The sequence below is a fragment of the Zeugodacus cucurbitae genome, chromosome 5 (assembly GCF_028554725.1).
Source record: "Zeugodacus cucurbitae isolate PBARC_wt_2022May chromosome 5, idZeuCucr1.2, whole genome shotgun sequence".
Lineage (NCBI taxonomy): Eukaryota > Metazoa > Arthropoda > Insecta > Diptera > Tephritidae > Zeugodacus > Zeugodacus cucurbitae.
In genome coordinates this window covers 71,372,541-71,391,992 of record NC_071670.1, presented here as the reverse complement: position 1 = coordinate 71,391,992, position 19,452 = coordinate 71,372,541, and the positions used below count along the sequence as shown (strand labels likewise).

General features: G+C 37.6%; 1 protein-coding gene across 10 annotated transcripts in view; it reads right to left on the bottom strand.

The window, feature by feature from the left end:
* LOC105218303 (eye-specific diacylglycerol kinase) overlaps positions 1-19,452 on the bottom strand; it is a 195,211-nt gene that overhangs the window by 4,936 nt on the left and 170,823 nt on the right. For 2 of the 10 annotated variants that reach the window (XM_054231550.1, XM_054231551.1), the window contains exons 2-16: positions 18,124-19,123; positions 14,929-15,067; positions 12,536-12,739; positions 10,198-10,324; positions 7,241-7,580; positions 6,992-7,172; positions 6,523-6,932; positions 5,902-6,195; positions 5,495-5,721; positions 5,191-5,412; positions 3,296-3,344; positions 2,401-2,454; positions 2,040-2,103; positions 1,459-1,616; positions 501-869 (exon numbers count right to left, since the gene is read on the bottom strand). In XM_054231550.1, coding sequence (XP_054087525.1) covers positions 614-869; positions 1,459-1,616; positions 2,040-2,103; positions 2,401-2,454; positions 3,296-3,344; positions 5,191-5,412; positions 5,495-5,721; positions 5,902-6,195; positions 6,523-6,932; positions 6,992-7,172; positions 7,241-7,580; positions 10,198-10,324; positions 12,536-12,739; positions 14,929-15,067; positions 18,124-18,470 — 3,072 coding nt within the window. In that variant the 5' untranslated portion in view covers positions 18,471-19,123 and the 3' untranslated portion in view covers positions 501-613. Of the gene's footprint in view, positions 1-500; positions 870-1,458; positions 1,617-2,039; positions 2,104-2,400; positions 2,455-3,295; positions 3,345-5,190; positions 5,413-5,494; positions 5,722-5,901; positions 6,196-6,522; positions 6,933-6,991; positions 7,173-7,240; positions 7,581-10,197; positions 10,325-12,535; positions 12,740-14,928; positions 15,068-18,123; positions 19,124-19,452 lie in introns of those variants that run through there. The other 8 variants (XM_054231552.1, XM_054231553.1, XM_054231544.1 and 5 more) reach the window with 6 other exon arrangements.

Here is a 19,452-nt window from a genome sequence, read left to right as displayed (position 1 = left end):
AACATACGTAAGTGGAATGTTTGTTTGGTTGTCACATTTGTTGTTTTTGTTTTTGTTGTTTTTTTTTAATTTTGCAATTTCGGTTTATTTAATTTCAAATTCACAAGTTCACAAGTTCATCATTTTCAATCGTTTGCGTTGGTGGAATATAAAAAAAGAAATATGTTAATTATTTAAGTGTGAGTAACTAAATTTACCACTAATTTATAAAAATTATTTTACCAAGAAATCATTACAAAAGAAATTCAAATACAAATTGATGAGTCCAAGCGTTTATAAAATAACGATTTCAGAGTTTCCTTATAAAATGTTAAATAAAATAAATTATATAAGTAAAGTACAGAAAATTATAATCAACTAAAACTTGAAAAAAAAAACAGATTCACACAAACCAACTCCTAAATTAGATTTAATGATGCTCTAAGCCTATTCTAAATTCAATCAGTGCAATGTTTTTGTTTTTGTTTTAGCAAACTATTACTACATTTCCGCACAGATACTCAATCGTGACTAAGGGGTTTACTATTACTAATTCTTTATATGTATGTATATGTGTGTGTGTGTTTGTGTGTTTGTGGCTGCCAAGCGTTTCATCTACTGCATAGCTGCACAATTACGGCTGTTGTTGTTGTTGTTGTGTTTGCATTTTATTGCGTTTTTTTGGCAAAACAGTTGTTGTATGTATTGCGGCGCACAGCGTCTTACTTTCCAAATATGTCGCAATCTCCGTAGAATTCTTATTGAAGGCCACCATCATCGGCGTATTGCCGCATAGGTCGCGTGCTTGTAAATTGGCGCCAGCAGCCACGAGCATTACACAAATGTCGCGTCGATTGTGCTCGGCGGCAATGTGTAGTGCTGTTTGTCCCCTGTGGAAGAGAGAGAGAGAGAGAAAATACCCAAATTTTTTTTTAGAATAAAAATAAAAGTAACTGTAGTTTTTAAATATTAAATTAAGCTCAAAGAGAAAAAAATGCAATAAACTTAAAATAATTATTTTCTTAAATTTAATAATCTACTCGCACGATGTTCGGTTCGTTACGGAATTGAGAAATGAGGTCAATAAAGAGCAAATATTCTTAAAGCTCGAAACGCTACATACACTGACTATAATTAACTATACGAGGTAAAACAAAAAGGTAAAAAACAAAAATTGCCGTTATTTTACGAATCTCATATAACAAATAATTCCGAAAAAATTATATAAAAGATGATTTAAAATTTTTAATATCAGCCGAAAGCTCTACAGCTGAACTAAGTTCGTTTCATTCATTTGCCGTTTGTGTTGAAGGAGCTTTCGCAATCAAAGTCAGATCATAGAACATTTAAAGTCAGCTTTCGTTTATAGTAAACTTTTTAAATTTAAGCTTTGGAGCTTTTCGAGCTTTCACATAAACTCTCATTTCTTGTAGAACTTTTTCGATTACACTTTGTCTTGGTAGGGTATGCACTACTTACCTATCTTTGTCTGCCAAATTGATCAGACGTCGTGAGGCACACGATATTATGTATCTGACAATGTCTTTGTGATTGTATTTGCAGGCGAAATGCAGTGCTGTCTGTCCGTTCTTGTTTACTGATTGTAGTGAGTATCCTTGTTCATGTAGTGCACGTAACTGTAAGCAGCGAGAACAAAGCGAGAAAATCACAATTAACATTGTTGCTGAACACATACTCATATTTACTCTCACAACAGACATAAATATGTTTTAAAGAACTTAATTAATATTCGGAAGAAGACATCACAAATTTTGCTTAAATAACGAGCTGAAAACGTGTATAACGGTAAGTATGAATGTACATATGTGTGTAAGTACAATGCGTTTCACATATATGTATGGTAAATGCTTAGACGGTGCTTGTGTGGAGGGCATGTCACAAATAGTCATATATAGGTGGGGTGCAGGACTCAACAATAATGGCGTTAGTCACAAATAACAGTTTATTAAGCAAATTCAAGACTTGAAGGCAAGTGTTTAAAGCATTGGGATTATGTTATTGAGGTTAGAAAAACATATAAATACGAGTGCTGTAACTACCATATTCAGGTCGCCTTGGTGCGCCGCTAGTAGTATGGCATCGGAAGTTTGTTCCAGTATAGAGCTATGTGACGGTTACATAATTTTTATAATTTTTTTTTTGCAGTTGGTGCATTCGTGCGTGCGTGGTTGATGACAATCATATGTGTTTATATTTTATATAATTTTTTTTCATCATTGTGATCATTTATTTAAGTATTAAGTGCGTATGGTGTTAGATTTAGTCCGAAAAATGAAAGAAAAAGAAAAAATGAAATTAATCACTTAAATTCGTAGAAAATCTCTGCGATTTCTGACTTTAAATTGGCAAAAGTTAATTAACTGTAAATAGTATTTGCATTGACGCTGTGCTCAAAAATACCTGAATCCGTAACCGAAGACGTCTTCGTTGAAACTGAATAACCGATCTTTATTGCTGCATGCAAATTATTGAAGACAGTTTGTTAAAGTTTATTTTTAAACGATATTTTGTGAAATGGTTATATTTACGAAAATGCAATTCAATGTTTTTGAGAGAGATAGAGCGAGAGAGTGAGTTAAGGGCAATAATATGAGCGCGGAGTGTTAATATATGTATTTATAAAGACGGCAAATGCATTTTCGATGTAGATAAATTTGAGGTTAGAAAAACATGGAAAAGCTTTGAGCATTTTTCTAATTTTCATATAAATTTAAATAAAATTTTAGTTTTTTTCTGTGATGGAAGTCGTACGGACAAAATCATCAAATCTTGTGTTGTCACTTTTTTTCGTTTCGTTCGTGGTTACGCAAGTCTAACCATATCTCGAAAGTAGTGGTCTCACGAGTTTGGGGTCACGGCCGTAAGATTTTGTGCAAAATTTCTTATGTGGTTTACCAAATTTACGAAATTAGTTTTGTTAAATAAAAATAATAATTATTCCACTTGTATTACTGCTCTCATTGTTCATCTTAAATTTAATTTTCATAATACTATCGAAATTATTAATTTAAATAAAGAAAATAATTTTTGAAGAAATCTCTTGCAAGTGATTTGAATTTAAGCAGTGCTGAAGTGATATATAAAATCTAGATTCTTTTTTTTTCTGTTTTCTAATACACACTACTACTATCATATATGTATTTAAATAGTTAATCAAAGAAAAGGTGTTTTGAATTTTCAAAGTTGTGATTTTAGGAAAGGTGAATCGGAAATTTGCTCTGCAGCATAGAAAATGTTTAGCGTTTAAGGTAGCATGAATGAAATATTATTTTTGACACAAAGTTGCGCGCTTTACCTCTTCCACTTCATAACTTTGATGGGTTTTCCGATTTGCAAATCATCGTCTTTGTATATATGCATTTCGAAAATATATATTTTTGAGACATAAAAATCAAAAATAATCGCAATTAATGTATGCCCATCTCATAAATGCGTCAGACAAGTAATAATTTTTTTTATATATTATACAAATAAATAACTGTATTATTTAGTGCTAGCATTAAGAATAAACATACGGAAACATATGGAAATGCTTTCCATGCAGTCAACATACCATTTGCGATAATTATCTTTGTGCACTGTGTGGTAATATTGGGGATTTTTGGTTTACAATTGAGTTTTTAGTATTTTGTATTTTTTAGGTTATCATTTGGAGGTTAACATTTGTTGAATGGCGTGAAGATATCGGAATACGGTTTAGTCTTTGCTGTCAATATAAGTTGCTTTAGAAGTGAGTTTGTATGTATTGCACCTGCATATGTGAGTGTAAATTGGCTGCTTCGCTTTGTTATTTGTATGCATAATGGTACTTACATTTATGCGGCAAGGACTAAGCTGTATTCTGAAATCTTTTTTTTTGTTTTGTTTTTTTTTTTTAAGGTTAATAATTCACTAGTGCTACTACTACAGTTGTCCGGTTACATACACTTAAGGGAAATTTTGCAAACAAATCATAAGCAAGCGATGTCTAATGCAATGAAACTTATAAAAAAGGCGGCTTCATTTGGTAATGAGTACAAAAGAAGGCGCAATTAAGGCAAATTAACCTGGGTACGTTCTACTTAATTTCAATTCTCAAATATTTATGGCTGGAACTCAGCTTTGAATCTCTCTATCAGATCCCTACTTTCCAACACACCCAACGTACCGAATCTAAGCATGTCTATCCTTGTGTTTCTTGGCGAATAAATTAATAGAATTTATTAATATTTTTCCTCCATCTCCACGATCCACCCATTTTATTCTAATGTGTGAGATAACCTAATGCCATAAGTATGTATGTTCAAAGGTGTGTTCAAAAAATAACGGGATGTTTAGTTTTTTGAAAAATTTTTTTATAATATTAATTCGTCTGTCTGTTGTCTGTCGCCTTTAATATAGTCCCAATTTGATATTATGCATTTATGCTAGCGCTTCTTCCAATCGTCGAAATAGCGATTGCTCGTATGCTTATAAAACGTCGGTCCTTTAAAGTTCTCCTTAATTTTCGAAATAGGGAAAAGTCACGAGGAGTCATGTCTAACGAATATGGAAGCTTTTCTTTGTTTGTTTTGGCCAAGAATTCACGAAGAAGCCACGAGTCTAGGCTTTTAACAAACGTAAATCGTAATCATTTTTCGTACTTCGTACAATTGTAATCTCCAAAGTTGTAAATTTTGAAATTCCCGTTATTTATTGAACACACTTTGTATGTTGCTCGTGTCACCTGGTAATATATTTTGATATCTAAATTTGGTTTCCCCTTAGATTCCTATAAAAATGTCCAACTTAGCTCTTCCTTTTCACTGTTTATGCTTTGTTTCAACAATATTTGAAGACTAGCTATGGGAACTTTAATTAAATTAAATTAAACAAGAAATAAGTAAATCAAAAGATAAAAAACCTAAACTAAAATTTTTGAGAATCTAACTTTTAGTTCTAACGAAGGACACGCAGTTAAATTTTTTAATTAATTATTTAGATTATAATTTTTAACTAATGTTTTAAATCAAATATTGATCAATATTATCAATTGTTTGTTCATTTTTACCCATTTTAGTATCACTAAGGGCTTCCCACACAAAAAAGTCATAATACGAGTATATACATACAGATGTGTGCAATTGCTTTATCGCAATTACAATTCGAAGCGCTTCTTGCGGTAATAATAATTGCAAAACATGCGTTTACTTATGTAGGGTAATTGCGTACCGGTGCTGCCGGAGCGGCCTTGCTGATCCATGTTGCTGCGGCGCTCGTTTTGTGCGCCAATGCGCTGTGAGTAAGCCGAGAAGGAGCGCTCCTGATCGGGCGTCTGTGGCATGGTGGCGGCTTCGTGGTCCAGTATGTACAACTCGTCGATGGCAATATCACAAATGTAGTGCAGATGCTCTTGGGCGCGATCGATGCGGAAGTAGTGCTCCGCGGTGCAGGCTGCAGGCGAAAAGGAATGCAAAAGAGAGAATTGTCAGTCACATTCAGTGCAAATTAGATTGGAACTTTAGTGTCTACTCACAATCGATGAAGCACCAATCCTGCGAGACCTTCGGATATGTGATCGATTCCTCGAACTTTGCATTGAGCATGTTGCGCACCTGCTCCAAATCGCACTGCGACTCGATCTCCATTTTGCCCAATTTATTGGCCAATTTGCGCAGCATGTCCTTGTCGTAGTGGTATTGCTCATACTGTTGCATTGTGATGCGCAAAATCGTTAAATGTAGCTTCTCCAATGGATTAACTCTGTAGTTAATGAAGAGTAAAATAAATTTAGTCAATCTGTCCCATATATTTACACAGCAATTAAGCTGAAATCACGCTAATACTATAGTGAACGAGCAATTTTGCCGATACACATAAGTAATTCCGACAAAAAATCTGGGTTCATTTACATATTTAAGAAAAAACATTGTTTGCACTTACTGCACATCGCCACGTCCGTGCTTGCGTTTGGCCAGCATAACCGCCTTGTTCAACAAAGTCATTTCGATAATTGATGGCTTCACGCGGCACGCCTCGCCGTCCACCTGCATCGGGATTGTCTTTTTGGTGACGATGCGCGCCGACCGACACTGACAAATGCAGGTGCCGTGCAGGCCCGCCTGCAGCATGGGCAGTTGGTATGTGGTCAGGCCCACCACCTCCATCATGCCGTCATCGATGGCGGGCTTAGATTGGCCGAACGAGTCGTTCCAGGGATGGGTGCCGCCGCCATAGCTGAGGGCGTGGGAACGCATGTTTGGAATGTCACGGAAGGAAGGAAAGAAATAAAACACAATAAAGTTAGTAGTTGTAGGAGTGCCGACACATATAAGTATGGAATCCGCTCTTGCATGTCCATGGGAGCACTTAAAAAAGGTGTGCAATTTATGGCTAAGTGATTGCAATTGCCGCTGTCTGGTCTGTACGATAGCTGGCAGTTCGTTGGAACGTTTAAATCAAGTATTTATTGGTTTTTATTTTTGCTGCCACAACACCTTTAATGTGCCACTAATGTGGCATGCATTGAGCGCCGCAGCAGGTGCGGAAGTGCAATGAACTCACCTGCCAATATTCAGAAAGAGCACTGCGTGGCAGCCGGCGTCGCGCAGTTTACCCGTGAAATCCGTGCCGTCGCACTCGAGCGTCACCCACTGTGAGAGATTCCGATACTGTCGCAAGATCAGATCCTTGCCGCCCATTTGCCCATAGTACATCTTGTTGCGCAGACGCGAGTTGAAACGCTCGGGATGAGCTTCGCGCGCCTCATGGAACTCGAGTGCGATGTGTGCATCGACGCCGAAGGAGTAGTAGTTATTCATCACGTTCAACGGTACATTGTCCTTGCTGCGGCCGACATTGTCGTCTTCCACCTCGCGATTGGGCGTCACATTCAGACGCCAGCGATCCATTAGCATACACTGCGACATGCCGATTTCCCGTAATATCTTGCTGACCGGCTCGTCGGTGTAGCCCTGGAGAAGAGTAATTTTAATTATTTATTTTCAGTTATTTAAAATAACGGTTTACTTACACCACCCCAACCGAGTGCGCGTGCGAGATCATTGCCAGTGCCCAAGGGCAGCACACCCACAGCTGGCGGCGGTGTTATAGGTGGGTTCAACATGTCCAGCACAGAGAGTACCCAACCAACGGTACCGTCACCGCCACACGCCAACACGCGCAAGTTAGGCGCCTTACGGAATAGCTCCAAGCTAAGTGAAAACGATGCACAAATAAATAGAAAACGCCTGTTAACGACTGTGGTTCCACGCGCACTTACCCCATCTTTGGTCCACCTTGCGTTAAATCGAAAACTTGTCGCGGATTCAGCAGATGCTGGAATTTACCCAATAGCTTGACGCCTTGATTGCCGCCCGATTTGGGATTGATGAACACAATCACGGGTATGACGTCGGGCGATGGTATGGGCTTGACGATGAAAGCACGTGGCTCCTTCTTCTCCTCCTTTTGCTTTTGACGTTTAGTCGTACCCTTCTTACTCTTACTGCTGGCTATGGTCACATTGGTTTTGTTATTTACTCGTATGGAGGATTTAAAATTACCTTTAGTTGGCAACTTGACGATCCACGAGGGTGGCACAATAATTGGCGCGTAATTGCCTGTAAAGTAGAGAGCGTTTTATACAACTCGATTAGTGTTTGGGAAAAAAAGTGATTTGTGAAATGTGCGAATATATGCGATCTGAAGGAAAGACATTGTTCTCTGTGCTCTAAAAAATATACCGTTATCACTTCAAGGTTCAGCTACGATTACTAAACCGAAATAATAGGTAAAAGCAAAGACGTTTCTTCCAACATTATTCGAGCTGATGCTTGGCTTGTGGCGGGCAGTGCGAGCTGAATTTTCCAATTTCCCAAGAAAACGTTCACAATTGCTTTGTGTCTCATACGATTTTCACTTTGCTAAGCAATAAAGCTGAGTATTTTACAAATCGTAAATGCCAACCGCAAATAACGACAAATACTTATGTAACCATATCAACATCGCCCCTCTCAACGTTCTGCCGCACCTGCTGCTGTAGATAAGCTAATACTAATTTCGAGCAGATTTCCTTGCTGATGACACCAAGTGTAATCGAAGTGGAAGAACGTATACCCACATACAATTGCGTACATACATATATGTATGCTACATGTGCATGACTGCGTGATAGTTCCTCTTGCCACCTACAGATACAAACGCATTGGTCCACCCTTAAGATTTACTATGTGGCCACAGCAAAACATTTGAACTACTTCCGCTACGTTCTAGAACGTGTTGGTCGGAGCGCATTTATGGTCATCGATGCTTGTGCAGCAGCTAACGGTTATTATTCGCTATATGCATAGCTGCGTAGTGAGCAGGGCAATGACTATTGAGATGTGGTGACCATGGCGGGAAACCAACAATAGTCTCGAATGAATTGAATTATCAGCAGGGCGCGCAGTGAGGGGAAATTCCGAAAATGACTTGCATTTGTGGATTGGCTTAAGCGATATGCATATTTGGACTGTACTCAATTTACAGTTGTACTATATATATAACACATTTAGCTCTTTCGCATATTAATTTCATGCAATGATTTCATTTGAATCGCCTTAGTGTAGCTCTGATTAGCAATTCTCGTGCTGCTTACAACTTACACTTGATTGAATATAACGGGAATTAGTTGCGTCTGTCCATAACTGCATATTCCATTACAATTCAGCAATGTAATTGATTAGCAAACGGCTTTTAGAGAAATTGTGAAATGTGTCAACTCAACTGCCTGCACGATACAATATGAATATGATGGCCTTTCAATAGCTGCACTCACTGCTCCTTTGCACTCGAAATTTGCCATATGTGTGCGTATGTGTGTTAAAGATGCTTACGAAATTTACAATTGACCCTTATGGCAACGGCAAATATTTGCATACTGACGATAGCACTTTGGTCTGTAGTTCAGTTTTAATTGGTTGCCATGGCGTATGAGCAACATGCGTTGTTCAACTCAAATTGCTAATGCACTCAACTTTTATCCCGCACACTGCCTCGCATTTGCTGATATGAAACGCTTATAAAGTGCATTAACTTAATTGCTGGGTGGTGCATGAAGTAATGCAAGAGACGGATGTGTGTAGGTGCACAGTACTGAGCACCGAGGGCGGTGGCGTAAGAGTAACATTTGTCATGCATTATTAGAATTAATTAATGAGAAATTATTTGTTTTAGAAAAAATGTGACAATTGTTGAGAAAATAATGAATTCAACAGGAACGCTACAAAAACTTTACTTCATTCAAGTTACTTCAAGTTACTTTATACTCTTCTCTACAGTGCCACAAATTAGAAATAATTCTCAAATAATAATAAAAAATTCTTCAAATTATCTAATTCTTTAATTTAATTTAAGCTATTAAGTGCCTAGGATTGTAACAATTCTTATTGGTTGCGAAGAAACCAATAATCAACGGTTTAGTCAATTAACTTTAGATTATTTGAAGCCAATCTGATGTAGCACATTCAGAACAATTGGAGATAATTACAAACGTGTGTGTGTGTGTGTGTGTGAATGCGACAATACACTTGCCTCCACCACAATTGAATAGAAAAGTTGCTGCAACACATTGCAGTGCTGATCGTGTAAATATGCAAAGAGTTCCGAAGTGCATTCAGATGGAAAATTCTCACAAAATTATATACTACATATGAACACATTGTCTTCAGACGCATTACAATACACTGTGTGGCAACAAAGTTTAACATTCTGCAAGTTTGTCTTTTTCAATAGTTATCCTACATTATACATATATATATATACCTAGAGCCCGCCCCTACATACATACACACACACGCATGAGTTGTTATTTTTGCCGTTGCCGGGCGTCAGTGTGTGCGTGGTGTCGGATTTGTGTAATTAAATGGAATTTTAAAGTGGCCCACAAGCACGCAAGCTTTGCATTAAGTGCAACACTCGACAATATTTTCCTCGGCGAGCTCACATATGCTCAAACGCCTTCTTGGAAAATGCCATAAACTTTCGAAAGTGCCGATGCATAGATTTAGCTGGAATTCTCTACGCTATCTTGGCAATTTCTTTAATGTGTTTTTAATGTAAATTTAATTTAAATTTAACTCGTTAACAACTGCAATTACAAGCAATTATTCGTGTGGGAACAAAAGACCACAGGGTCCAGATAATTAGTTATATACTAGAATTTTATAATTTTATTTTTATAATTTATTTAACACTTACCCAACGTGCACTCTTCGCCGATTTTGGCTTGATTAAAGCAGGATTCCTTGTTGTGGTAGACTTCGTGACACCACGCGCAGGACAGTGCCACTATTTCCTTGGAACCAAACAGTTTACCCTGCACAGCCTGCAAAAACAACAAAATTATTAAAATAAAATTAAATTGAGTGCAATAAGCTTTCAAAATCATATTAAAGTGATCATTAGTTGCCAAGCCTTTAGATTTTTGGTAAATCTAATAATTACTCCCGTACTTTGCTTTGTTGTACAATGTACATATACTTGTCTTCGAAAAAACTCTACAGTAATTGTGTGATTTTCATTGAAAACCAATAAAAGTAGTTAATTTATTAGAGCAGAAGCGCTGTGACCTTTCAAGCCATCAACTTTGATTTAACTTTCTTGTTGCGTTTTTACGTCTTTGTGTTATTTTTATGATTTCTTTTCTTTTAAAAGCTTTCAATATAATGAAATTAAGTGTCTGACGCGTCGTAAAATTCACAACTATGTTGTCCAAATGAATTTTACGCTTTTCAGCAGCGCACACATACTTACTCTCAATCTATGATTTTTCAAAAACAACAAGCAGGAGTTGGTACTAATTTTCAAAGAAGACACTTTTTCCTCTTAAACACTTTGAGTTTATCAAAATCAAATGTGTGTGGGTCGGTTATGTGCTGTCGACTGAGAAATTTTGGAAAAAGTGAGAGCGAAAAAGTCCTATTAAATGCAGGGATTGAGGGGTTGGTGGGTTTCAAATTTTCAAAATTATTAAGAAAACTTATTTGTCTTATTAATAAGATTATCAATCCGAGTAAAATTCTAAGCGATATATCCTTTGGGATCTCCGCCTATCAGGTCACCTCAGTATGAATGTGAAACTTTAAACGCGTTTATCTCAAAACACAATTTTTCAAGTAGCTGGGCACGATATCTCAAAAAATTATGAAGCGATTTTGTTAAAATTTTGCACACATCTTTGTTAATGAACGAAGGATTTTTTATATTTTTCAATTTTTTCGAACCAATATATGCCGAAAAGTGAATGTTTTGGTTTAAATTCTGTCAAAAAACCTAACCTCTTAAGAAACAGAGCTTGAATTATATATATATATATTCTTGTAATTTTATATGTTTTTTCATCATCAATGATTGACGAGTGATAAATAGAACAGTTTGGGATCTCACGTCAAAGGCATACAAAAAATTACCCCGAACCGTTATTTTCAAAGTAAATAAAAAAGAGAAACTGCTTTTGTACTCTATGAGTATAAATGATTTGCTAACCATTAAAAAGTTTTATAAAAATTACCGATTTTTAGGCTTTTATCTGGACTTCCCGCGTTAACTAGGTGATTAAATTAAAAAATAAATTTCAACCCATTTAGACTTATTACTTTGGAAATTTTACAATTTTTTTATTCAAACATAATTTTAAGGTTATGTTTTCACTGAAGTCGGAAATTTGTGGCGAGCCTCCTTTGAGATTCCGCAGATAGAGGGCTTATCAAGAATACCTTACGTATTCTCCTCAACTGTTCGGATGTATGTATTTAAATATATTTTTATTTTCATAACAGCATTTAAATGTAAGCTATTGGTGTTAGCCTGTCATTCCCTTTTGCAAACTTCTACTTGCCCCATCCCCCTTTATATACAGTTTGCCTCATGCCTCATGTACTATACAGTAAGCTACACTGCTGTTTGTGCTGCTACTATCAGGCATCTTAAATCGACACTAGAAAGCTCGGACAGCATGGACGTGCCAGTCTTTTCAACACGCCTTGCAATGTGCGGTACTCTTGCGTGCCCTGGCTATATGCAGCATTTACCATGAAAAGCTGTTGTTGTAGTTGTTGCTGTTGACTTCAAATTTTGACTACCTGCTATGTATTATTATTGATTATGTTAGATATTTATGTTGATATCGATGACATTAATGGAGCGTTTATTATGAAATTCCATGAAATCCTGTCTACGTGCAGAGAAGCCATAGGCAAGAAGCAATTCTCGGGGGTGAGAGATATGTACGGGTAAATAGTTATGTAGTTCTAGTTGAATATTGCTTATATGCTTTAAAATTGGCTAGAGCGTATTAATTTGCCCTGCACGGCCGAGGCAAATCGTCAGATTAAAGAGAAGTTGCTTCCGAACTGTAATTGGCTGCTTTAAATTAATTATTTTGCTTAAAAGCTTTTGAGGAGCTCTCGTAAATATTACATGGCTATAAACCGCAATATAAACTCATAATCATACCAGTTTGTATATGTGTGTGTGTGTTGTGTGGTGTGCCTGGTGAATTTAATTAAATCTATATTTCCGTTGAATGCGCACTTACCTTGCCGCACTGCTTGCACTTGCCCTTCTCCATTTTGCGATGGACCCAGTGATGATGCGTCGTCGATTGCTCCCGGTATTGTCTTATGCCCACGTCCCGAAATGTTGGCTTACAGGCTAATTGAGTCTTTTCATTGACGATTGGAATGCAATTTTGATGCGCAATTAATTGGCAAGCCGAGCACTTCATCCGTTGACCACTTTTCTGTTATGCAAAAAGGAAAATACATTAATAACGGTAATAATTTGTGAATGCAATGCAACGCTGCAGATATGTATATATGCATATGTAAATATATATAAATATATGTGTGTGTGGTAAATGAATTTAAAAATGTTTTAAAATCGACGAGATGATTTTTGACCGCGAAAAGTTACATTACGAATTAATTAGCCGCTTAATGGCACTTTATGGCGGTTTAATACTTTAATACAGGCTTTATTATTATATATAACGTATATACATATCCATATTTGTATGTGCATTATGAAGTATATGGTAGCGAATAGAATTGAGTAATTGAGGCTGCAATATTGTACAAACGCATTAACGAAGTAAATTTAAAACAGTAATTTAACTTATATTTCACATTAAGACAATATTATTTGAAAAATGCAATTTGGTATATATGGTACCAAACTTAAAAGCTGGGGTAAGGAAGCCGGCTTGGCCTTATACACCTGTAAAGGATGCTCGGACCAAAATGGGGACAAACACCCGGGTATCGCATTGGCTCTCCACAGCTGTGGTAAGGCCGATTATGACATACGGTATATTGGTCTGGTGGCCAATAATCGTCAAGAAGTACGCAGTAAAGAGCATGGGAAGTCTACACAGAGTGGCATGTATATGTATCAGTAGAGATCTCAGAACAACGCCAAGCCAGGCGTTATATGTTATTCTGTACTCACTAACTATATACATATTCTGTAAGCAGCAGTCGGCGAAATCGGCACTTAGGCTGAGAGAATCTTCAATACTGCAAACCTGCCATAGGGGACATTCTAGTATACTCGGCAAGTTTCCATTTCTACCAAATAGGACGGATTTTCGTAATCCTATAGAAATGAATCTAAAATCTGAACTACATATATCGTTCACCTCTAGAGAGGAGTGGGATATGGGAAAAGTGGACAAAGATTCAGTGATATTCGGGTCCAAACTAGACAAACGAGTTGGAGGTGAGGTAATCTCAGAAAAACTAGATACCAGAATCGCCTTCTGGCTACCGGATCATTACAGTGTGTTCCAAGCAGAAATCACTTATTGGACGAGGCTTTCTCGAGGATTCTAATATTAGGTTCATATGAGCTAGGGGAAGTAATAAACCAATTTTCTGTGAGATTTACCGGTATTTCCCCTAAAAAAAATTATACCTTGGCACTAAGGGTTCATATTCGATATCCGGAAATTTATAGTCCGATTACGACAATTTTGGAATGAGTGATGCCACACCTCAAATCCAGTGTTTGTACAGTGAACATCCAATTTAGACCGATTTAGGCTTTTGCATGGACCTCGCCCAAATAATAAAATAATTAATAAAATTAAACCCAGTGAAAGTCAACTCATGAGTCCGACTCATGAGTCCAACTCATTTTAAAGCCCTAGTAAATAGGAATCCCACTGCAGTCAGGTACTTATTAACAGAGTTCATGGTTTTGCCAGCTAAAATATTACCATAATAAATTTTGCATGCATGCATGTGTGTATGTGTGTACACGTGCGCCATCTTTTGCGTTCCTGTGCGTGTAGAAAGCACATTTCGCGCATGAGAATAGAATTCGTTGTAATGATGATGATTATGAGTGTACGCTGGGTAGCTGGCGTGAATGTGTGATGCTCATTGATAATAACGCTTAGCATGTGTGTGCACACATTCACACACACACACTTTGGCGAAAGTTTCGCAGTTTCCGCATATGAATCCCTTGTGTGTGTGTGTGTATTTGCACGCGTGTCGGAGTACGTGTGCGCGTGTGTGCGTTATTGTAATGTGTGCTAAACATGCAATAAATGAATTACACGAAACAATTTTGTAATTGATTTAAAGTGTTTTGCGTCGAGCGCTTAAATAGTCTGAGCGCGGCAATTCGCACTTTACACACACTCAGCAGCGCATTTCACTTAATTAAATTTAACGCTCTCAGCCTAATTAGCGCCACTGTCGGCACAAATTGTGTTACTTACTTACTTATTTTATGCAAAACTTTACGCATAATTAATTGCTACAGTGGGCTATAAATAGCGAATGCCACGAGATATGTACATATGTATGCGTTCGGTGCTGTGGCACATAATTAATTTTGATGCAATTAAATTGCCATTTACATTATATTCACATGCATAATATTCCGAAACAAATGCGTGTGTGTGTGTGTTGAAATACTCACGATGCACTCCTCGTTCAAGCAGCAGAGATCCCCGGACGCCGACGTCGGCTTCCAGAAGTGTTCGCCCTGCACCGCGTTCTCCGTCCAGTCGGGCACAATCCGTATCGGCCGGCGGGCATTACTCGCCGACGCAGAGCGTCTGCAATGGAAAAGAAAGAAGAAAGAAAGAAACAAAAATTAGAGAAAATATTTTCATAATTGCATACTTAGTTACAATGTAAATGCTTGAAACACCCACAAAATAGTTTTGACAAGAATGTTAAAAGGAGACTGTATTTTTTATGTGGCATTTTCGGCCTAAAAGTTAGCTGGTTGCCGCAAATAAATATATATTTTACAGAAGTAATGGATATATTTGCACAAAATAGTATGTGTTTATTCGTGTTCGTATCCAGTCGCAAGTATGTATATGTGTCAGTGACAAGGAGGGGCACCCACTCCTATAAAGCATCTATAAATATGCAATTAAACAAAAAATACGCTATATTTTCCCCTCAAAAATATGTCGTAGCCAGCCGAAAAATCGCTCCTTTGAATACCAACAACTCCTAGGTATGGGTCAAAAGATTCTCATGCATTGACAGAGCGCTTTGAGTCTATTACAAATTGAGGTTGTTGAGGCGACTAATTTCCATTCCAAACCATTTCGCTCGGTTAAGTGGTAAGATCTTTACAAATGTTTCAAACTTTATTTCGTAAAAATATTTCGAAGAAGAGATGTAGACACTATTTACCTCGATCTCTGTAGAAAACTTCGCTAGAATATTTAGCCTATCGAACATTGTCCGGTTAAAACCGCCGCTAAAATCCATTTTTTAGTTGGAATAAATTAAAAAAAAAATCGATCATTAAATTATACTGTAGAAATAAAAAAAAATCGATTTATTTTGTTTTAAATTTTCGAAGTTTAACTATTTCATAATACGTCTACAAGAGCATTTTTCAAAATTATATTTTCTGGTCCTGTGGCGGCATCAAAACTGGTTCATCTTGACGCGAAACTTTACACAAGTTTTCCACGAGCCTGTCTGTTTCAAAACGTTACCCGTAATTTCTAAAGTTCTACTGAACCGAATTACCTGAATTTGAGAGTCTTCTTTATAAACTATCGCTAGAACTAGCCTGAGGGACATATTTAAATTTCTTACTATTTTAAACAAAAACGAAAAAGTCAAAAAGTGGTACAAAATTTGCAGTTGCCTTTCTCTAATCTTTGGGAGATTTTGGATCGTGGGTAGGCTCAGGTGCCAAGTTTCTGAAACCTCCCTTCATCAGTTCCTAATTTTTTTTCTTTTTCTTTTTCAGTGTCAGTTTAAAGTTCTAACGTTCACCGTTACAAAACAGCGAAAGGAAAATAATTTTGTCCAACATTGCTACAACAGCTACAACTCCGAATGACTTTGATGACACCACCAGTTATTACTTTGCTCAAAATACAATAACAACAGGTAATGTTCCCCACTAGTCACCCGCAGGACGACATTTTGTCGTTTATGAAAGCAAAGTGGAAATTAAAAGTAACACAAAGCGAAAATAATAAACAGCAACAACAACATAATGCGAATATTGCCGTGACAGAGTCGCTGAAATGTGAGCCACTTTCATGAGCGACACGCAAATGGGACACTTGGATGGACAGTTGGACAACTGAGCGACTGTGGAACTGAGCAACTGCATACACAGGACAAAGGGGTAAGCCGGCAGTTAGGTGGACAGAAAGCTTTTGATACATGACAGACACACACACACACTCATGCACTCGCATAATAAATGTGTGTTGGCCATGCAACCTGTATCTTGCGCCCTGCCATCGACGCTTTTGTGTGGGTGTGGTTGTGGGTGGTGAAGGCGGGTGCTGAGTGTTGGTGTGTGTGTGTGCGTTCTCTTGTTATTGTTGATGTTGCCAGTTATCGTCACCAGCTCCGGCAGCCGGCAGCAGTCATTCCGCTGTCAACGCGTGTTTTTACATGTATGCCTGTGTGTGAGTTTGTGCATTTTTTGTTTAGCACAAATCTAGCTTGGGCTCTGCAATAATGCGATTTGACAAGAATTGTTTCCATTTGTGTGCACGTCTGTTTTCACCGGTTTTTATTTGCCTTTGTGTGCACTCTCTTGCATGTGTGTGTGTGTGTGTGTGCGGGAATGCAAGGGTATTTATGTTTCTTCGTGCAGCTCAACAACAACAACAAGTTGACAGGCGTTTCTTCATGAGATTTGCATAAATTTGACACTTTTTTCCAATTCACGTTTAGAAAGATTGATGGGTGGGGGGTTGGGGAGGGGTGTGCCGGATTAGCTATCAGTTTCACTTTTACTGAGTAGTTGGCAGTCTTTCTGTGAGCGTGGTGTGAGTGAGAGTGTGAAATGTTTTGGATTTGTATTCATTCTCTTTTTGTATAAGGAACATTCAAAATGAGAATAGAGTAAATGTATAGTGTGGAACAATGTCACAGTTTCAATCTTCATCAAGGGGTTTGTAATGGATCGGGGTGTGATAGAGAGTGATCCTCCAGAAAACCAATATCTCAGTTTATTTATTTCTCCCAAAATTAGCTTATTTTTTCTTCTAGCCGTTCTATGTAGGAAACTAGCTGTAGAACACAAGTGAAGGATACGTTAAGCTACTGCAATCCTTCAGGTATCTAGACCATAAAATATAAATTTTATGATCATTAAAACGTTCACAATAATGCTTTGACGTGCAGTCATACTTTCTTTTCGGATTTGGTATACATTTATTGCCAATATTTTACATAAATATAGTATATGGTGATTTATTAGATTTCCCAAATATTTTCCTTTAAATATAGCAATTGTGCTCTCTAATCCCAAGTATCGTGTGTGACAACCGGCAAAAAGCATGTGCCTATGCATCTCAGATAAAACCCCAGATAAGTGTTAATCTTTATTTACTGTTAGCAAATAGCATCAACATTTAATCGAATTGATTTAGGCGCTTTCGGAGAGTAACTAATAAATTTAATTTAAATTTTCCAAACCCATTAGAAAGGTCATTTCTCAGGGCGTGCATATTTTGTTAACTCTTTTGCCGTTACAAATAGGTACGAGGCCCAAAAGGTAGCACCATGCGAGTAGTCACACTCGCACCTGCCCACACATATGCTCGCACTCTCACGCACATATACCATGCACGTATTCGAGCACTTCCTTCCGCTTGATATCGATCTCACTTACCGCTTCCGCCACGTGCCCAACGAATCCATTTTCCGCTGACGAAATGCCGCTTTGCGCTGCATGCCGATGGACGAGCGTCGGAAGCGGCGTAGGAGCGGCGCACCGCTGGTCGTCGAATCGACGGTGTGACTCGACTCGGATTCGCTGCCGTCGTCTGCCTCCTTACACCGACCACAACCACCACCATCATCGTTGTTGTTGTTTTCGTCGTCTCCGTCGTCGTCGTCACCGCTGTCCTCCTCGGACTCGGTTTGCTCACGCACGGCGTGCAGCAATTGCTCCACGGACATTGTGTCGCTGTGGCTGCTCTCGCTGTCGCCTTCGCAATTCAGGTACGAAATAAACATGGCTGAACTTTCGGCTTCCACTAACGGTATTCCGATCGCTTGTTGCACTAATTGAAAGTGGTAGAGTTGGCAGCTCAGCTCCAGAAAGTTTGCAAATTCGTATATTGGCAAGCTTGTTGTTTTTTTTACTGTTAATTGGCGAGTTTCGTAACGTTGTTGTTGTTGGTGCTATTACACCGCACCGGTGACATGCGGCTAACACTTGTTGTTTGACTAACGCAAAAAACACCCGAACCAAATGTGCGGTTTACTGTTTTTGTTTTTGTGTTATTTTTGTTGTTGTTTCGCTGTTTGTTCATTCACGTTCCGCTTCAGCTGTTGCTTAGTGATGTCGAGTTATCACTATTCAATTGTTCCACTTAATTGTTGTTGTCATTATATGTCACTTGTTTATTTATTTGTTTTTTTTTTGTATTTTTTATTTTGTATTGTTGTTGTTTTTTATTTTTTTCTAAATTATTTTCACTGGAAAGTCATTTAAAATTCATTAATTTCCGTGCCAGTCAGTCAGGCTAAATATTCACATTTATTTTTTTTTTGCTTTTTTCCTCACTTTTGACAAGGTTATTTATCGATGTTTGTTTTTCTCACACATTTTATGTGTATTTATTCGCAGACATTAAGTATTTATTTTTGATTTTCAAACGTATGTACTATAAGGTTGTGTTCAAAACAAAAACAGACTGTGCATTAGCCACAATAACGGTAAATAAAATAACAATTTGATACCCGGAGGCAACGCGCTTGGCAATGCACCTTACTTTGATGTCCTTGTACAAGGTGCGAGAGAGATACATGCATACGAGGTGTGTTCAAAAAATAACGGGAATTTTCGTATTTTGAAATAATATTTTTTTATTCATTTGCTTCTACGCTTCTTTCAATTGTCGAAACACTTCTCAAACTCGCTTTTTGGGATACCGTTTGGCTCTTTCATATCAATATAATAAAATGTTGACAACTACACTCTCCAAACCAGTGA